Genomic DNA, 18,842 nt, shown 5'->3' on the forward strand with positions numbered 1-18,842 from the left:
CCTCCTATAAAAGGGGGTCTTCTTCCCCATTGAACCTTATCCTTTTAGCTCGTGTTCTTCCCCCATTGTTGACCTTCTTCGATCTTGCTAACTCTCAATCCCTCCAATGATTCTTGCTAGTTCTTGAGGGAAAAGAGAGAGGAGATCTAGATCCACGTTTCCACCAATCACTTTCTCCTCTAAGTGAGGGGAACCCCTTGGATCTAGATCTTGGAGTTCTTCGTGTTCTTCTTTCGTTCTTCCTCTCATTTTCTTCCCTAGCATTAGTTGCTTTGGTGGGATTGGGAGAGAAGGATTTGGGCACTCCGTGTGCCCTTTCCATTGCATTTGGTGCATCGGTTTGAGTTCTCCACGGTGATACGTGGAAGTGAAGTTTGAGAAGCTTATTACTCTTGGGTGTTTGGGCACCCTAGAGCTTGTTCCTCTTGGGTGCCTTGGCGCCCTAGACGGTTGGTGGTGTTCGGAGCTCAATCATTGTGGTGTAAAGCTCCGGGCAAGCGTCGGGGTCTCCAATTAGGTTGTGGAGATCGCCCCGAGCAATTTGACGGGTACCGGTGAACGCCCCCAAGGGTTGCCAAAGTGTACGAGTTCGGTGACCGCCCCCAAGGGTTGCCATTTGTACGGGTACGGTGACCGCCCTCAAGGGTCCCTTAGTGGAATCACGGCATCTTGCATTGTGCGAGGGCGTGAGGAGATTACGGTGGCCCTAGTGGCTTCTTGGGGAGCATTGTGCCTCCGCACCGCTCCAAACGGAGATTAGCATCCGCAAGGGTGTGAACTTCGGGATACATCGTCGTCTCCGCGTGCCTCGGTTATCTCTTACTCGAGCTCTTTACTTATGCACTTTACTTTGTGATAGCCATATTGTTTCTTATCATATATCTTGCTATCACCTAGTAGTCTATCTTGCTTAGCATAAGTTGTTGGTGCACATAGGTGAGCCTAGTTGTTGTAGGTTTTGTGCTTGACAAATTAACCGCTAGGTTTATTCCGCATTTGTTCAAGCCTAAACCGTAATTATTTTAAAATGCCTATTCACCCCCCTCTAGGCGACATCCACGATCTTTCAGTAGCCACTGTCGACGACTTAACCGACATGCTCGACTTCGGCTCCGAAGACTTCGATGGTATGGACGACGAAGCCGGAGACGAATAGGATCCACCGCCCTCAGGGCACTGGACCGCCACCTCCTCATATGATATATACATGGTGGACACCCCCAAAGAAGCCAATGGCGAGGAGAAAGCGGAGGATGACCCCTCCAAAAAGCAACCCAAGCACCGACGTCAGCGGCGCCACTCTAAGTCCCGCCATAGCAAGAGCAGTGATACCGGCACAGGAGATAATAACACTCCGGATAGTGCCGAAGACAATAACAATCCCCTCCAGCACGATGCAGAGCTAGAGGACGAACAAGAAGCTAGCCCCGCAGAGCGGGCAGCAGATGGAGAACCGGAGGAGGACAATTACATGCCTCTCTCCGAAGACGAGGCGAGCCTCGGCGACGACGAGTTTATCGTGCCTGAGGACCCCGTCGAGCAAGAGCGCTTCAAGCGCCGGCTTATGGCCACGGCAAGTAGCCTAAAGAAGAAACAACAACAACTTCAAGCTGATCAAGACTTGCTAGCAGACAGATGGACCGAAGTCCTTGCGACCCAGGAGCATGAATTCGAGCGCCCGTCCAAGAGTTACCCCAAACGTAGGTTGCTACCTCACCTCGAGGAGGAAGCATTGAAGCCTCATTCACCAGTGTACGATGCGGCTGACCGGCCACTACGCGGCCGAGCCAGAGAGGCGTTTCAGCCTAAAGTTCAGTCTGCACCCCGTCGCCACTCAGTCAAAGATACTAAGGCCTGGGGCAACACAGAGGACCTGCGAGACATCTTGGACAGTAAGGCAAAAATAGCAAGGTCAATATACGGGACACGAACACGTGCGCCCACACGGGACGATGATTGTCGCATCGGAAACACCAAGAGTAAATCCGGCCGGGCCGAATACAGCAGACAAGACTCATATGAACTATGTCGGGACATAGCCCGGCACAGAGGCGCCGCACACCCCCTATGCTTCACTGATGAAGTTATGGATCATGAATTCCCGGAGGGTTTCAAACCCGTAAACATCGAATCATACGATGGCACAACAGATCCCGCTGTATGGATTGAGGATTCCCTCCTTCACATCCACATGGCCCGCGGTGACGATCTACATGCCATCAAGTACCTCCCACTAAAACTCAAAGGACCAGCTCGGCATTGGCTGAATAGCTTGCCAGCAGATTCCATCGACAGTTGGGAGGATTTGGAAGATGCATTTCTTGACAACTTCCAGGGCTATGTGCGGCCACCGGATGCTGATGACTTGAGCCACATAACCCAGCAACCAGGGGAATCGGCCAGACAATTCTGGACACGGTTCCTGACTAAGAAAAATCAAATTGTAGACTGTCTGGATGCAGAAGCCATAGCGGCATTTAAGCATAACATCCGTGACAAGTGGCTCGCCCTCCACCTCGGCCAGGAGAAGCCCAAATCTATGGCAGCCCTCACAACACTCATGACCCGCTTTTGCGCGGGCGAGGAAAGCTGGCTGGCTCGCAGCAACAACACATCAAGGAATCCGGATACCTCGGATACCAAAGACGTTAACGGTAGGTAGCGTCGTAATAGACCAAAGCGCCGCAATAACGGCGATAACTCCGAAGATACGGCAGTCAACGCCGGATTCAAAGGCTCTAGATCCGGTCAGCAGAAAAAGCCATTCAAAAGAAATACTCCAGCTCCGTCTAGTCTGGATTGCATACTGGATCGCTCGTGTCAAATCCACGGCACCCCCGACAAGCCAGCCAATCACACCAACAGAGAGTGTTGGGTGTTCAAGCAGGCCTGCAAGTTAAATGCCGAAAACAAGGACAAGGGGCTTCATAGCGATGATGAGGAGGAGCCACGGCCGCCGAACCCAGGAGGGCAGAAGGGGTTTCCTCCACAAGTGAAGACAGTAAACATGATATACGCAACCCACATTCCCAAGAGGGAGCGGAAGCATGCACTAAGGGATGTCTACGCGATGGAGCCCGCCGCCCCGAAGTTCAACCCATGGTCTGCTTGTCCGATCACCTTCGATCGCAGGGACCACCCCACTAGCATCCGTCATGGCAGATCCGCCGCACTGGTCCTAGACCCCATCATTGGCGGATTTCACCTCACTCAAGTCCTTATGGACGGCGACAGCAGCCTGAACCTGCTTTATCAGGATACAGTGCGGAAAATGGGTATCGATCCCTCAAGGATCAAACCCAGCAAAACCACCTTTAAAGGCGTCATCCCAGGTGTAGAGGCCCATTGCACAGGCTCAATCACACTGGAAGTGGTCTTCGAATCACCGGATAACTTCCAAAGTGAAGAGTTAATCTTTGACATCGTCCCGTTTTGCAGTGGCTATCATGCACTGCTCGGACGGACGACATTTGCAAAATTCAATGCAATGCCACATTACGCATACCTCAAGCTCAAGATGTCAGGACCTCGCGGGGTCATAACAGTAAATGAAAACACAGAACGCTCGCTCCGTACAGAAGAGCACACTGCGGCCCTTGCAGCAGAGGCACAAAGCAGCATGTTCAGACAGTCCACTCATTCGGCGTTACAGCCCCTGGACACCTTCAAGCGCATCCGGAATAATCTGCAACAGGATCACCTGGCGCAATCTATGCTCGCCTAGCAATTCGGCCCCCGTCCCAGTCCCAGTGCAGCAACGAAATTCATGCCGCGCGTACATAACTACGCATTGAAAATACCATGGACATAGGTGGGGGCACAATCAGGACACACCCCACATTGTGGCTTAACCACACCAGGGGTTGTATACCTTTGACATTCCCTCTCTCTTTCAGGGCCTAATTTTTCGGAAGGCCTTTCCGGCAGTTCGACAGCCGGACACATTCCGGAAGCAACAACCAAGGCGGCAAGAAGCTAAGATGAACACGGGAACCGCCAGGTGGTCTCCAGTAATACTTGATATACCCGCTTTTCACTATTATTGCGTAGCTTGCCTTGGATAGGACATTTCGAATTGTCCTACTTTACGCTTATTGCACTACTTGTACCAGTGCGCTTCGACGTATTATTCAAATAACAATGCATACTATTAATTTGTTATTGCATTAGTCAAGTTTTTTTCTTTCTCTTATATGTCCATTTACGACATTCCGCACCTGCACGCTCGGGTACGGTCAGTACGCCAGGGGCTCTCATTCACCCCGTAATACGGCGCAAGAAGTCCGAACACTTTCGACAGTGCGGCACCCCGAACTTATAGCATTATATGCATCAGCTCCGAATCATGTCTTGGGTCAAATATTGGGTTGCCCGGCTCCCATGCTTTGGTACCTTACATTCCGCTATATCGGCTAAGGTAGCGGTGGGAGAACTACTGCGATTGTGTCCCGGTTCTTCCGGACGAGCACCTCAGTAGAGAAAGCCAAAAATTGACTGTCATGATAAGGCGAGAGACTGGTCGCTGATCGAGAGGTCTCAAGTCCTTAAATACTTTTTCCGCTTTGGGCGAGGATTCATCCTTGTCCGGCTTAGGCGTGTATAGCGCCCCAAATTCGGCCCTTCGAATACCAGGGGCTTTGCCAAAATTTAAAATCATAGACTTCTATGGCTAAGTGAGAGTGATAAAGCATTATAGTCCGATTGCCTGGTTCGTTGCGTTGAACACCTCCCTTGGAGGACCCAAATTGGGGGTAAAGAGTGTTCAGGTTTATCCCGAACACCCCGGTACTAGTTACATGGGGGCAGAAGCCGACGACTGGCCAACTCTCAGATTTTATAAACGGCCACACAGAAGGTACTATTTTAAATTAAGAAAGCGTCGCATGGCGCAAATGAACTCGTTTCATATTACAGGATCACATGAGCATGTTCATTCAGAAATTACATCCTTGGCACACTCATCTTCCACTAGGCGGGAACCCTCCAGGACACCCTCGTAATATTCTCGGGGCGGCGATGCTCCTTGCCCTCCAGCGGACCTTCCTTCACCAGCTTCACGGCGTCCAGCTTCGCCCAGTGCACCTTCACCCGGGCAAAAGCCCTACGTGCACCCTCGATGCAGACGGACCGCTTGATGACTTCAAGCCGCGGGCAGGCTTCCACGAGCCGCCTTACCAGGCCGAAGTAGCTGCCGGACAGGGGCTCGCCAGGCCACATCCGGACTATAAGGCCCTTCATGGCCTGTTCGGCCGCCTTGTGAAGTTCGACCAACTGCTTCAGCTGGTCGCTCAAGGACACGGGGTGTTCGGTCCCAGTATACTGAGACCAGAACAACTTCTCCGTTGAGCTCCCCTCCTTAGCCCGGTAAAACTCCGTGGCATCCAGCACACTGTGGGGAAGATCTGCAAATGCTCCTGGAGAGCTCCGAACTCGGGTAAGAAAAAGGAAAGTCTCCTTCACATGCTTGCTTTGCATATTGAATGCCTTACCCGCTGCTATCTTCTTTGCCACATCAATCTCCTGGAGGGCCTTGTGGGCTTCGGCCTTGGCACTCCGGACGCTTTCAAGCGCCTGCGCGAGCTCGGACTCCCGCGTCTTGGAGTCAAGCTCCAAGGACTCGTGCTTCTTGGCAAGAGCCTCGAGCTCTTGCTGCACCTCGCCCACTCGGGCTTCTTGTTTCTCCCGTTCAATGCGTTCTTTGGACGCTTTGTCTTCGGCCTTGGACAATACCTTCCTCAGGGTCGCCACCTCGGTCGTGGCCCCTGACAAATCCATGATGATCCTATTACTTTACACCAAACTTCTTTTTAACTACATAGACAGGGGTATTTCTTACCTTTGCTCTCTCTGAGCTACCTCTTGGTAAGGCCAGCAGTGAAGCCTGCACATACACATAGACATACTCTAATTAGACTCCTGAGTTATCATTTGATCCTCTATTCGGCTTTTCTTCGCGAATGCCGAACAGAGCATCAGGGGCTACTATCTATGCGATATATTTTCTTATACTTTGATTGCTCACCTCAAAGCCTATTAGAAGGCTGGCGCAGGCTTCCGTCAGTCTGTTTTTGGTGGACTGAACCTTCTCGACCACCGCACTCATGATAGTGCGGTGCTCTTCTTCGATGGAAGCGTTGCGAAGCGCTTCCAGCAGGTTGTCCGGTGCCTCTGGTTGGACAGAGGACACTAGCACGGATGGTTGGCCCCCCTTGACGGGGGACCGCCTGTCGGAGTCCGGAACCATCGAGGGTTCCAGCGCAGTGTCCGGCTGGGGCCCGAACTCGAAGCCCGCAGGAGCCTCGCTCCCTTGGTACCCAGGGTCTGGGAAGTCGCCGCGAGGCGCCCCCAGGACCACCTCCCCTTGGCTCGGTGCCTGTTTAGACAACACCTCGGCGTTGTCCGTAGGGCGAGGGGTGGAGGCGGTCGAAAGAGAACCGTTGTTCATATCCGACGAGTCCAAAGAGCCGCTCGACGAGGGTACGTCGAGATGAGCTCGGGACGGACTGCACAATCATGTTCGGCATGAGGAAAGGCAGTATAATAAAACATATCATGAAGTACTACGGTGTCCGGACACTTATGACTTCGCCAGGGGCTTGTCCCTGGGTAGCCACTCGTCGCCGCTTTCGGCGGCCGTCGTGGCATAGTCCGGAAGGAGGGTCCTTCCCTTCTTGGACCCTTCGGCCTCCTCGGATGGGTCGGCCTTCCTTTTCTTGTCTCCCCCGGCTGGGGAGGGGGAGAACTTTTCTCCTCCTCCTCCTTTCCGTGGGAGGAATGCGTGTCGGAGTCATCGTCCGATGACCCCGATACAACCTTACGCCGGAGACCCTTTCGGGTCCCCGCGGCCTTCTTCTTGGTCTTTTCCGGCACCTCGTAGGGTGCCTGAGTCAGCATCTTCGTCAGAAGAGCATTGGCAGGATCTTCGGGCAGCGGGGTTGGGCTATCGAGCTGCTCCGCCGTCTCTATCCAATCCTGTTAATGACATGGAAGTTCAGATCCTACACACAACTAAACGGGGGCTAATAAATACCCTGAGAAATATAAAAATCTTACCGGATTGGCGCGGCGCTTTGCGCTGAGTCCGCGGTCCTCGTTGAGGAGGAGGGATCTCGGCGCTTTTGAATAGCACCCTCCAGACGTCCTCGTGCGTCGTGTCATAGAGCTCTCGCAGTGTCTGGTGCTTGGCCGAGTCGAACTCCCACAAAACAAATGCCCGCCATTGACATGGAAGGATCCGGCGGAAGAGCATAACCTGGACCACATTGACGAGCTTGATTTTCTTGCTCGTCATGTTTTGGGTGCAGGACTGGAGTCCGGTCAACTCTGCCGGAGAGCCCCAGGACAGGCCCTTCTTTTTCCAGGAGGTGAGCCGCGTGGGGATTCCGGATCGGAATTTGGGGGCCGCCACCCAGTTGGAGTCGCACGGCTCGGTGATGTAGAACCACCCCGATTGCCACCCCTTTATGGTATCCACATAGGTGCCCTCGAGCCAGGTGACATTAGGCATCTTGCCCACCATGGCGCCTCCACACTATGCTTGCTGGCCGCTCACCACCTTCGGTTTGACATTGAAGGTTTTCAGCCATAGGCCGAAGTGGGGCCTGATGCGGAGGAAGGCCTCGCACACGACGATAAACGCCGAGATATTGAGGATGAAGTTGGAGGCCAGATCATGAAAATCCAGCCCATAGTAGAACATGAGCCCACGGACAAACGGGTGGAGGGGAAATCCCAGTCCGCGGACGAAATGGGTAAGAAAAACTACCCTCTCATGGGGTTCGGGCGTTGGTACTATCTGCCCCACATCGGGCAGCCGGTGTGCGATGTCCGCGGCCAGATATCCGGCTTCCCGTAATTTTTTGACGTTCTCCTCTGTGACGGAAGAGACCATCCACTTGCCTCCTGCTCCCGACATGCTGGAGTGGTTTGAGAAGAAGAACGCGAGCTTGGGCGCTAGAGCCCGAGTGTGCGGGAATGGGAAAGCGAGAAGGAAGAAGGCGTGGGTGAAAAAAGTAGATCTTTGTCCCTTTTATAAGGGCGGAGGAGGCGATGAGTCTCCCCACTTGCCTGGAAAAACCGCTTATTCCCCAAGCGCCGTATACCCATGTCCGTATTGATGAGAATCCCATGATAAGGGGAACACGATCTCTGCTTTGACAAGACGTATCGAGAAAACCGCCTCGCGATGTGTGCGGAGCTGGTTGAGAAAAGCGGTTCGAATAAAAACCAGGCCATGAAGTGATGTCATACTATCAAAACATGTCAGCAGATTGGATTTATGGAAGTATTATTCTCTCTACGGTGGTATGTGGAACTTATTTTACAGGGTCGGACACTATCCTTGCATTCAAACTCTTCCATGGTGTATTCGGAGGAGAAACCCGCCTTGCAATGCCGAAGACAACACTGCGCGCTGGACTCATCATCATTGAAGCCTGGTTCAGGGGCTACTGAGGGAGTCCCGGATTAGGGGGTCTCCGGACAGCCGGACTATATCCTTTGGCCGGACTGTTGGACTATGAAGATACAAGATTGAAGACTTCGTCTCGTATCCGGGTAGGACTCTACTTGGCGTGGAAGGCAAGCTAGGAAATACGGATATGCATATCTCCTCCTTTGTAACCGACCTTGTGTAACCCTAGCCCCCTCCGGTGTCTATATAAACCGGAGGGTTTTAGTCCGTAGGACAACATACAATCATACCATAGGCTAGATTCTAGGGTTTAGCCTTTCTGATCTCCTGGTAGATCTACTCTTGTAGTACTCATATCATCAAGAACAATCAAGCAGGACATAGGGTTTTACCTCTATCAAGAGGGGCCCGAACCTGGGTAAAACATCGTGTCCCCGGCCTCTTGTTACCATCCGCCTTAGACGCACAGTTCGGGACCCCCTACCAGAGATCCGCCGGTTTTGACACCGACACATTCTATGGTTAGGAAACATAACCATCTTTGATCAACGAGCTAGTCAAGTAGAGGCATACTAGTGACACTCTGTTTGTCTATGTATTCACACATGTATTATGTTTCCGGTTAATACAATTCTAGCATGAATAATAAACATTTATCATGAAATAAGGAAATAAATAATAACTTTATTATTGCCTCTAGGGCATATTTCCTTCAGATGGTGCCTCCAGCAAGGAAAACCACACCCGAAGGCGTCCTTTGACACTATATCCTCGACCAAAGTTGGGCAAGACTTTAGTCCGAAGAACCAAGCATCTATGTCGAAGACGACGTCCCAAACACACCACCGCCAAACCAAAGACAACACAAGGTATGCACAACACCACGTAGCACTGGGCAGGAGCACCACTGATGATGCAAACCCAGGAGCAAGCTCCATAGTAGCACCATCGCAGACCATCACCCTTCCAGGAGTCCACACACATCTAGCTTGCAGCCCAATCGCTGGCCGAGCCTCCGACCACCATAGCAACAGATCTAGCCGAAGAAATGCCCACTTCATTATGCCGCGCCCAGATCCACACATACCACTGTGTTGCAGCCGGCCTGTCGCGCGCCCCGACACCGGTGTGCCCACCACTGCTAGGTCAACAACCCGCTCCTTGCCAAATCCGACGTCTGCCAGCATCAATGGTGCGCCCTCCTGAGCTCCACCAATGTGCCAAGCTAGCGACACTAGCCCCGGGGCAACAAGGTCCGGCCGCCGGTCCACTAATGGCCAGATCTGGCATCAATGCCCAACAACACTTCACGTCGGCGGCGCACCCGCACCTCTGCACCAGCCAACAGGTCCCAGCACCCCCACGCCGCGCACGACCCGTGCATTTGCACAACGAAGCAATCACTCTTTTCCACACCATGCGAGAGGAGAATAAAGACGCCTGGCGGTGCATCGCCGACGGTAGGAGGAGGAGGTGTGGTGGAAGGTAGGTCCCAACGGCTAGGGTTCATGCTCGAGTCACCCATGATGGAGCGACACATGGCATGGGTTTCTTTGTTGGACGAAATAACTCTGCTGGTTCGTGTTAGTTGCTTGGTTTGTAGTTGTTTATACAAAGCATATGGGGCAAACAGCTCAGCTCAGACAAGTTAGCAACACTGGACATTTCAAAGATAGTACTCCCTGTGTTCGTAAATACAAGATGATCTAACTTTTTTCTGAATCAGATGTATTTATAGATATGTTTTAGTGTATTTGTACATTTATTTCAGTCCATATGTAGTCCATAATAATAAAATATGTAAAACATCTTATATTTATGAACGGGGGAGTAGCACAAAACAAAAACATTCATGCGGCCAGTATCGTTCTAGCAAATATGTTGATATTCATCAACTACCGCAGCAAATTTATATCACAATCGTTCTATGTATCCGTGAAATATATGGGATCCAGCTCCTTCGACCACCAGCAGCTCTACCGCCTCGCAAACACGGTCCTTGGCTTGAACACACATCTGAAGATCAAAACAAGAACATCATATTCATATATCTATCAGAAGCATCATGCCTGATCTTTTTAACACATATGGAACGAACCAAATCACAATTCACAAAGTAAAAGTGATACATAATCTAATCCAAACTAAAATGCAGGGCGTAATTTTTAATAGCTTCCATAAGTGCTGAATAATAATAACATAGACAGATCCAAATCTTGTGCTTCCTACCATCATCACTCCGAAGGGTACAACTTTAAAATTGCACCAGAAAACAGAAAAGCAGCCGCCACCGGCATTCTAAGCTTCATGTCCAAAGAACACCAAAATTTGTTAAAAGAATCAAATCTCACGGCCCTGATGGAGACACTGCTCTCCAAATTCGACGAGGAGAAGGTCCTGGCGGACAAGAGGCCGGAGACGCAGACCGCATTCAACACACATGTCTCACTCGAGTTGTAGAGCTTGGTGAAGTAGATCGGTCTCATGCCGGCGGAGGTTGATGATGTGCGCAAGGTGGCTTCCCCATCCGCGTCTTCGGCTCTGCCCACCGGTTCATAGGTCGACGACCATGCACCGCCCTGCACCAACGCGCGAGGCACCGATCCAGCCGCCACAGCCAGATCCCCGTTCCCTACCGCCTCCAAGCGCTCTCCCAATTTTGCAAGTCCTCCGGGCGCGGTTTAAGCCACCCGTCTCGTCAACGAAGGACCGTCACCGCTGCCCGTGCCGAGGGCGTAGCCCGCACTGCAGAGGCATGCACCTCCACCGACACAACACGAGGAGTACGCCCCCGCCTCCCAAAGCACCAGTTTCCCCATTTTGAGGGCGAGGCTCCACGGGTCTGGTTGGATCGTTATCTCGTGTATTTGAGCTGTACTAGGTGCCGTTGCACAACTTGGTGGCGACGGCGGCTCTCTACGTCGATGGCCACGCCTTGCTCTGGCTTCGGGCCTTCCATCAGACACATACTGACATCACCTGTTAAGTATTTCATCGTGCTGTGGTGGAAGAATTTGGCCCGGACGAATTTGAGCCCACTATGCACAACCTCCTGCAACTTCATCACACCAACATGGTAGCAGAGTACCGGCAACAATTTGAGGTTCATATGTACAATCTGTTGGCTCTGGATCCCTCTTTGAGCACCAATTTTTTTCACTCAATTTCTATTGGGCCTGAAGGATCAGTTGTGTGCGGTAGTACGTTTACAGGCACCCAACAACATCACACGGGAAACGGTTTTTGCTCGCATTCAGAAAGAGGAGCTGGACATGCAGCGTCCTCATCTTCGATCAGCTTCCGCGGGACGACCACTGCCCCTGTCAGGAGCGTTTCCATCAATGGCTCGTCCGCCTCTAGCACCAGTACTGCCGCTTGTGCCAGCTCCGGGCCAACGCGCGGCTCCAATACCCAAACCAGTCGCTGATGACTTTGGGCGCGAGCGCGAGCTGCGGGATTACAAGTGTCAGAATGGCCTCTGCTTCAGATGTGGAGACAAGTACTCATGCGATCATCAATGCAAAGAGATCAACACAACTGCTAATAATTGAAGTGGGGGATCATGCAGAAGTATTATCTGACGAAGCTGACTGTGCCTTGCAGCTGCTCGACGACCCAATCTGCTATCTGCTTTCAGCCCATGCTGTGTACATGTTGACCACATGTCATTTACCATATGACCAGTTGACTGCTTAAAAAATGTTCAGGGAAACTAGGAAAAGTTCACAGATTCAAAAAATAGACCATGAATTTGAAAAGTTTTGAAACTAAAAAAAATCTATTTTTTAAAATGTCCATTTCAAAAAGTTTGCCAGCTTGCAAAAATTCATCAATTTTGAAATAAAATCATCAATGTTGAAAAAAAGTTCATAGATTTTATGAAAATGCATTGATTTTGAAAAAAATTCATTGAACTTGAAAAAAATCATCAACTTTGAGAAAAGTTCACAAAATTTGCAAAAAAGATCACCAATTTGGAAAACAAGTTCATCTATTTTGAAATAAAAAGTCCATCAATTTTGAAAAGAGATCACGGATTTGAAAAAGTTTGTTAAGAAAAGAGAATGGAAACAAAAGAGAAAAAAGAAAAAAAGATAAAGAAAAGGAAAACTGGAAACACTGAGGTTGTTGGGTTGATCCATTTCTTCTACTTTCCCCACTGTCCTTTCTTCTAGTTGTTCCGCTCCTAATTGACGCTATCTTTAGAAAAAACAACTTCATATGTTAAATATTTGGGAATCATAAAAAGGGCATAACCATAAATAATTCAAAAAAAAGTTCTCCAATCTGAACAATGTTATGAATTTGAGAAATGCTCAAGAATTGCAAAAAAAAATGTTCATGCATTTTATAAATGTTGAAGAATTTGAATATTGTTTACAAATTTTAAAAATTATTGATTTTCATATTTTTTTTATAATTTTGGGAAAGATCACGTTTTCCAAAAAAAGGTTCAGGATTGAAAATATTCCTGGATTTCAAGGAATGTTCATTTATTTTAAAAAATTCTTGGATTTCACAAAATGTTCTGAATTTCAACAAGTGTGGATTATTAAATAAAATTTTATAAATTTATTAACTTTATAAATATTCCTGAATTTTAAAAATGAAAAAAAAGAAAATCGTTATAAAAGAAACCCATGAAAAAAAATTGTTCGGGGAAGGTTCTAGATCCTTCCCACAAGCGATGAAAAATGTCAAAATACATAAATGGGCCGACCCAAAGCAACTAAAGAAACAATCGGGGTGGTACGTGCGGAATAGGATCTGTTGTTATCTGGCCTATAGCCTATCTCTTTAAGGACAATGACTCCTCATGTGGCTCCCTCCAAAGTGTCCCACCCTACATCACTGCCACTGCAAGCTAGTACCGTCGGTTCTGAACCTAGCGATGTCGGCCTCACGCCCCCAAGTCTCACGATGTTTTCTTTGTTGCCGCTGTTCACAGGAGCGTATATTTTTCAATTGATTTGGCACTTTTCTTGATTCAGGGTTCATGTTGTCCACCACGCCTACTTGCATCTACTGAATTTGAATTATGATCGATGTCAGAAACCAACCATAGAAAGCGAGGCCGACCCAACTAAGGAACTGCCGTATATTCTATCGAAGCTAATTGCTGAAATCTGAGATGGGCTCTAGGCCCATATTGCAATTTCTGAAAAATCTCTAAGGGCCCATGTCGATTATATGGCACTAGGTGTAGTGGGAAGTTTAGTCCCATCCCGTAAGTGGAAAGAGATTTGGAGTGGTTTATAAGGGTTTCTCTTCTACATGCTATTGGAGCTTGAGAAGAGAAGAGGCCCTCGCGCACTCCTCCTCCGCCGCCCGCCTCGGCGCGCCGTGCCGCGGGTTGCGGGATTGAGCCGAGCCGAGCTCACACCTACGCGCTTATTTTTGCCAGTCACTAACAGATCATGGGCTGTCACGGACGTGGGTCGAGCCCACGTCTCTCCATGCGGCTGCGTCTATAAGTATGCGGTGTCTCCTAACCCTATCCGCCACGAACAGATCACATCTGCTCACGCGCACGCCCACCGTCGTTCCTCTGCTGCTGCTGCCGCCGGTGACTCCATCCCGTCCGCCGCGTACACGGTCGACGGGAGAGCAGGTCTCCGAAACCACGCCCTTTTGGTTCCTGTACGGGGTGAGGGGCGAATAGGTTTTTGGGCAGCGATTACGCGACTGCTCGCTTTCGATCGTCTACTTCCTCTACGTCGCGTCGCCTTCATCATCACCATGTCCACCGATGCCGACCGTGCCGCCGCCGAGAAAGCTGAAGCCGACAAGAAGGCCGCCGAGGACGCCGCTGCTGCCACCAAAGCCGCGGCCTCTGCGTGGCCTACTAGAGGGTATAACTCGTTTATCCCGCTCCTGATTATTTTCATATTAGCAGTACTAGCAGTATGTGTAGATTTGTCTACTGTTTGCTTAGTATGTGCATGTTTAGATCAGAGTCAGTACATCATCAACTTAGTCAATGCCATGCTAGTGATTTACTCATGGATTAATTTAATCGAGAAATTGCCTATTTACTCAACAATCCAAAAACCTATTATGTGTAGGAATTTCTCGGCAAGTGGCTTTGCCGCTGCACTGAAACCGGATAAGTTTACCGGTACATACTTCAAGCGTTGGCAGACTAAGACCACGTTATGGCTCACGGCTATGAACGTGTTCTGGGTCACCGGTGTCTCCACGGAAACGATTGCTCCTGAACAGGAGAAGGCGTTCAAGGAGGCTACCGTTGTGTTTCTCGAAGTAGTTCTTAGCGTGATCGGAGATAAACTGGTCGACGCATATTTACATGTGCATGTTGCCAAGGACTTGTGGGAGGCGCTCGAATCTAAATTCGGGGCCGCCGATGCAGGAAGTGAGATGTATATTATAGAGCAGTTCCACGATTACAAGATGGTTGAAAACTGTGCTGTATTGGAGCAGGCTCATGAGATAATATGCATTGTTAAGGAACTTGAGCTTCTCAAGTGCGAGTTACCGGGCAAGTTTGTCGCGGGCTGCATAATCGCTAAGCTCCCTAATTCCTGGAGGAACTTTGCCACCACTCTGAAACATCAGAGGCGTGAATTCTCTGTGGAGGATGTCATTGGCCATCTGAGTGTTGAGCAGAATTCGAGGGCAAAAGACTCGCACGGAAAAGGGGCCGAAGGGACTTTTGTTGCCAACATGGTGAACCAGAAGAAATTCAACTCCCACAAGCCCAAGGGAAAGAACGGTGTTCAACACAATACCGACTTTAAGAAGAAGGGTAAGAAGACCTTCAAGAAGAACAAGAAGGACGAGGGCTGCTTTACTTGTGGTTCGGTTGAACATTGGGCCAACAAGTGCCCAAACAAGTACAAGAAGTCAGGACAGGACTCCAAGTCTATCAACATGATTGTGGGCAACAATGAGAATGGTGCATCTGGGTACGGTAATTTATTTACTGTTTTTTCAGTGTTTCAACCCAACGATTGGTGGGTGGACACTGGTGCAGGTGTTCATGTGTGTGCTGACATTTCATTGTTCACTTCTTATCAGGTCACAGGTCACGGGTCCGTATTGATGGGGAATGGCGTGAGTGCTTCTGTTCATGGTGTTGGCACGGTCGATCTGAAGTTTACTTCGGGAAGGATCGTGCAGCTGAAGAACGTGCAGCATGTCCCCGCCATCAAGAAGAACCTCGTTAGTGGCTCCCTTCTATGTAGAGAAGGGTTTAAGTTGGTTTTCGAGTCTAATAAATTAGTTGTTACAAAATATGGACTCTTTGTTGGAAAAGGTTATGAGAGCGGAGGGATGTTCCGCCTTTCCCTCGCAGATTTTTGTAATAAAGTCGTGAACCATATTCATTCGAATGTTAATGAATCTGAAGTTTGGCATTCACGTCTTTGTCACATTAGTTTTGGTGTTATGACGCGGCTAGCCAAGTTGGATTTAATCGCGAGTTTCACTTTAGCCAAAGGTTCTAAGTGCCTTTCATGTGTGGAAGCTAAGCAACCTCACAAGCCTCATAAGGCCGCGGAGGAGAGACACCTGGCACCATTAGAACTCATACATTCTGATCTTTGCGAGATGAATGGTGTGTTGACTAAAGGTGGAAAGTGATACTTCATGACATTGATAGATGATTCCACTAGATATTGCTATGTGTATCTGTTAAATACTAAAGACGAGGCTCTACACTACTTTAAAATCTATAAGGCAGAAGTTGAAAATCAAGTTGAAAAGAAAATTAAACGAGTCCGGTCAGATCGTGGTGGAGAGTACTTCTCGAGTGAGTTTGATTCCTTCTGTGCGGAACACGGCATTATTCATGAGAGGACGCCTCCCTATTCACCCCAGTCAAACGGGGTTGCCGAGCGGAAAAACCGTACTCTAACTGATTTGGTTAACGCCATGTTAGATACATCGGGTTTATCCAAGGCATGGTGGGGGGAGGCTATATTGACGGCATGTCATGTCCGGAATAAAGTTCCGACAAAGGATAATGAGATCACTCCCTATGAGAAATAGGCAAAGAGAAGGACGACACTCTCGTACTTGCTCACTTGGGGCTGTTTGGCGAATATCAACGTGCCGATCCCCAAAAAGCGTAAGCTTGGACCCAAGACCGTGGACTGCGTTAATTTGGGCTACGCTAAGAACAGCGTTGGCTATAGATTTCTAGTAGTGAAATCTGAGGTACCTGACCAGAAGGTCGGTACAATTATGGAGTCTAAGGATGCTACATTCTTTGAGGATATTTTTCCTATGAGAGATATGCAAAGCACTTCTAGACAGGAATCTGAGGAGACTCCTAAACCTGCCATCCCTATGGAATATTATGAACAAACACATGATGAAAATCCTGAGGAGGATGACGAGGAAACCCTTGGTAGGGGCAAGAGACAAAGGACTGCAAAGACCTTTGGTGATGATTTCTTCATGTACCTCGTGGATGATACTCCCACTTCTATTTCAGAAGCGTATGCCTCTCCAGAAGCTGACTACTGGAAGGATGCGGTCCGTAGCGAGATGGATTCCATCATGGCTAACGGGACATGGGAGATCACTGACCGTCCCTATGGTTGCAAACCACTTGTATGTAAGTGGGTGTTCAAAAAGAAGCTTAGGCCCGATGGTACGATTGAAAAGTACAAGGCTAGGCTTGTGGCCAAGGGCTATGACCAGCAAGAAGAGGAAGATTTCTTTGATACTTATTCACCTGTGGCTAGACTGACCACCATTAGAGTAGTACTCTCGTTGGCGGCCTCACATGGTCTTCTCGTCCATCAGATGGATGTTAAGACGGCTTTTCTAAATGGAGACCTAAAGGAGGAAATCTACATGCAACAGCCTGATGGCTTTGTGATAGATGGTCAGGAAAGAAAGGTGTGTAGGTTGATAAAATCTTTATATGGCCTGAAACAAGCACCTAAGCAATGGCATGATAAGTTTAATACAACTCTGACATCTGTTGGTTTCGTTGTTAATGAGGCTGACAAATGTGTATACTATCGCCATGGTGGGGGCGAAGGAGTTATACTGTGCTTGTATGTTGATGACATACTGATATTCGGAACAAACCTCAAAGTCATTGAGGAGGTCAAATCGTTTCTATCTCAGAACTTTGAGATGAAAGACCTTGGTGTGGCTGATGTTATCTTGAACATCAAGCTACTAAGAGATAATGAGGGTGGGATCACACTTCTGCAATCCCATTACGTTGAGAAGGTGTTGAGTCGTTTTGGATATTCGGACTGCACACCATCTCAAACACCATATGATCCTAGCGTATTGATTCGAAAGTCCAAAGGCATGGCTAAAGATCAATTGAGATACTCTCAAATCATTGGTTCACTGATGTACCTAGCGAGCGCAACGAGGCCTGTCATCGCGTTTGCTGTGAGCAAACTGAGCCGGTTTGTTTTCAAACCGGGTGATGTACATTGGCATGCTGTTGAGAGAGTTATGCGCTATCTGAAAGGTACTATGAACTATGGACTTCACTATACCGGATACCCGTCGGTACTTGAAGGGTATAGTGATGCGAATTGGATCTCTGATGCTGATGAGATGAAGGCCACAACTGGGTATATGTTTACTCTTGGAGGTGGCGCTGTTTCCTGGAAGTCTTCCAAACAAACGATCTTAACGAGATCGACAATGGAAGCAGAATTAACGGCATTAGACACATCTGGTGTTGAAGCGAGATGGCTTCGAGATCTTTTGATGGACTTGCCATTGGTTGATAAATCAGTTCCGGCTATCCTTATGAACTGTGACAATCAGACTGTCATCACCAAGGTGAAGAGTTCAAAGGACAACATGAAGTCCACCAAACACATAAGAATGAGATTAAAAGCTGTCAGAAAATTGAGAAACTCCGGAGTGATAGCGTTGGACTATGTCCATACGGCTAAGAATCTGGCAGATCCCTTTACAAAAGGGCTATCACGTGTTGTGATAGAGAATGCATCGAGGGAGATGGGTATGAGACCCACATGAGTTGCCATGGTGGTAACCCAACCTATGTGATCGGAGATCCCGTGAACTAGGACCTGGGAAAACAAGCCAGTGGTGAACTGAGGAGAGTAACTATACTAACCCACTCCGTTGGAGATGCAATACTCTCGATACTGTATGGTAGGATGACTACGGTCTCAATGTGTTCCAAAGCTTATAAAAGCAAGATGCTATCCTATAGAGCGATCTTTGGAGGAACACACCTATATGAGCCTGACTGCTGGTCACAGTCTATGAGATTGGGGTGATCTCTAGTAAGCTCATGAATAGGCCAGGAGTGTGACTTATATGCTCCACCCGAGGGGTCAGCCTTCGGCAGCCTAGTACTAGTAAGACATGTAGTGAAACTTCTTTACGCCAAACTGACAATTCAAGGCATAGTCCATTGTTCAGTTGTGAAGGAGTGTAGCCACTTGTTCTAGGTGAA

The 18,842-nt window shown here is 49.0% G+C and overlaps 1 protein-coding gene across 1 annotated transcript; it reads left to right on the top strand.

The window, feature by feature from the left end:
- Positions 1-9,602: 9,602 nt before the first annotated feature.
- Positions 9,603-15,476, top strand: LOC147984075 (uncharacterized). The gene is made up of 4 exons (XM_087540973.1): positions 9,603-9,898; positions 13,405-13,460; positions 14,190-15,339; positions 15,452-15,476. Exons 1-4 carry the CDS (start codon positions 9,603-9,605, stop codon positions 15,474-15,476), a joined length of 1,527 nt encoding a protein of 508 aa, XP_087397099.1.
- The last annotated feature ends 3,366 nt before the right edge of the window (positions 15,477-18,842 follow it).

Source organism: Triticum urartu, chromosome 2A, assembly GCF_056163025.1.
Source record: "Triticum urartu cultivar PI428250 chromosome 2A, HENAU_Tu73, whole genome shotgun sequence".
Classification (NCBI taxonomy): Eukaryota; Viridiplantae; Streptophyta; class Magnoliopsida; order Poales; family Poaceae; genus Triticum; species Triticum urartu.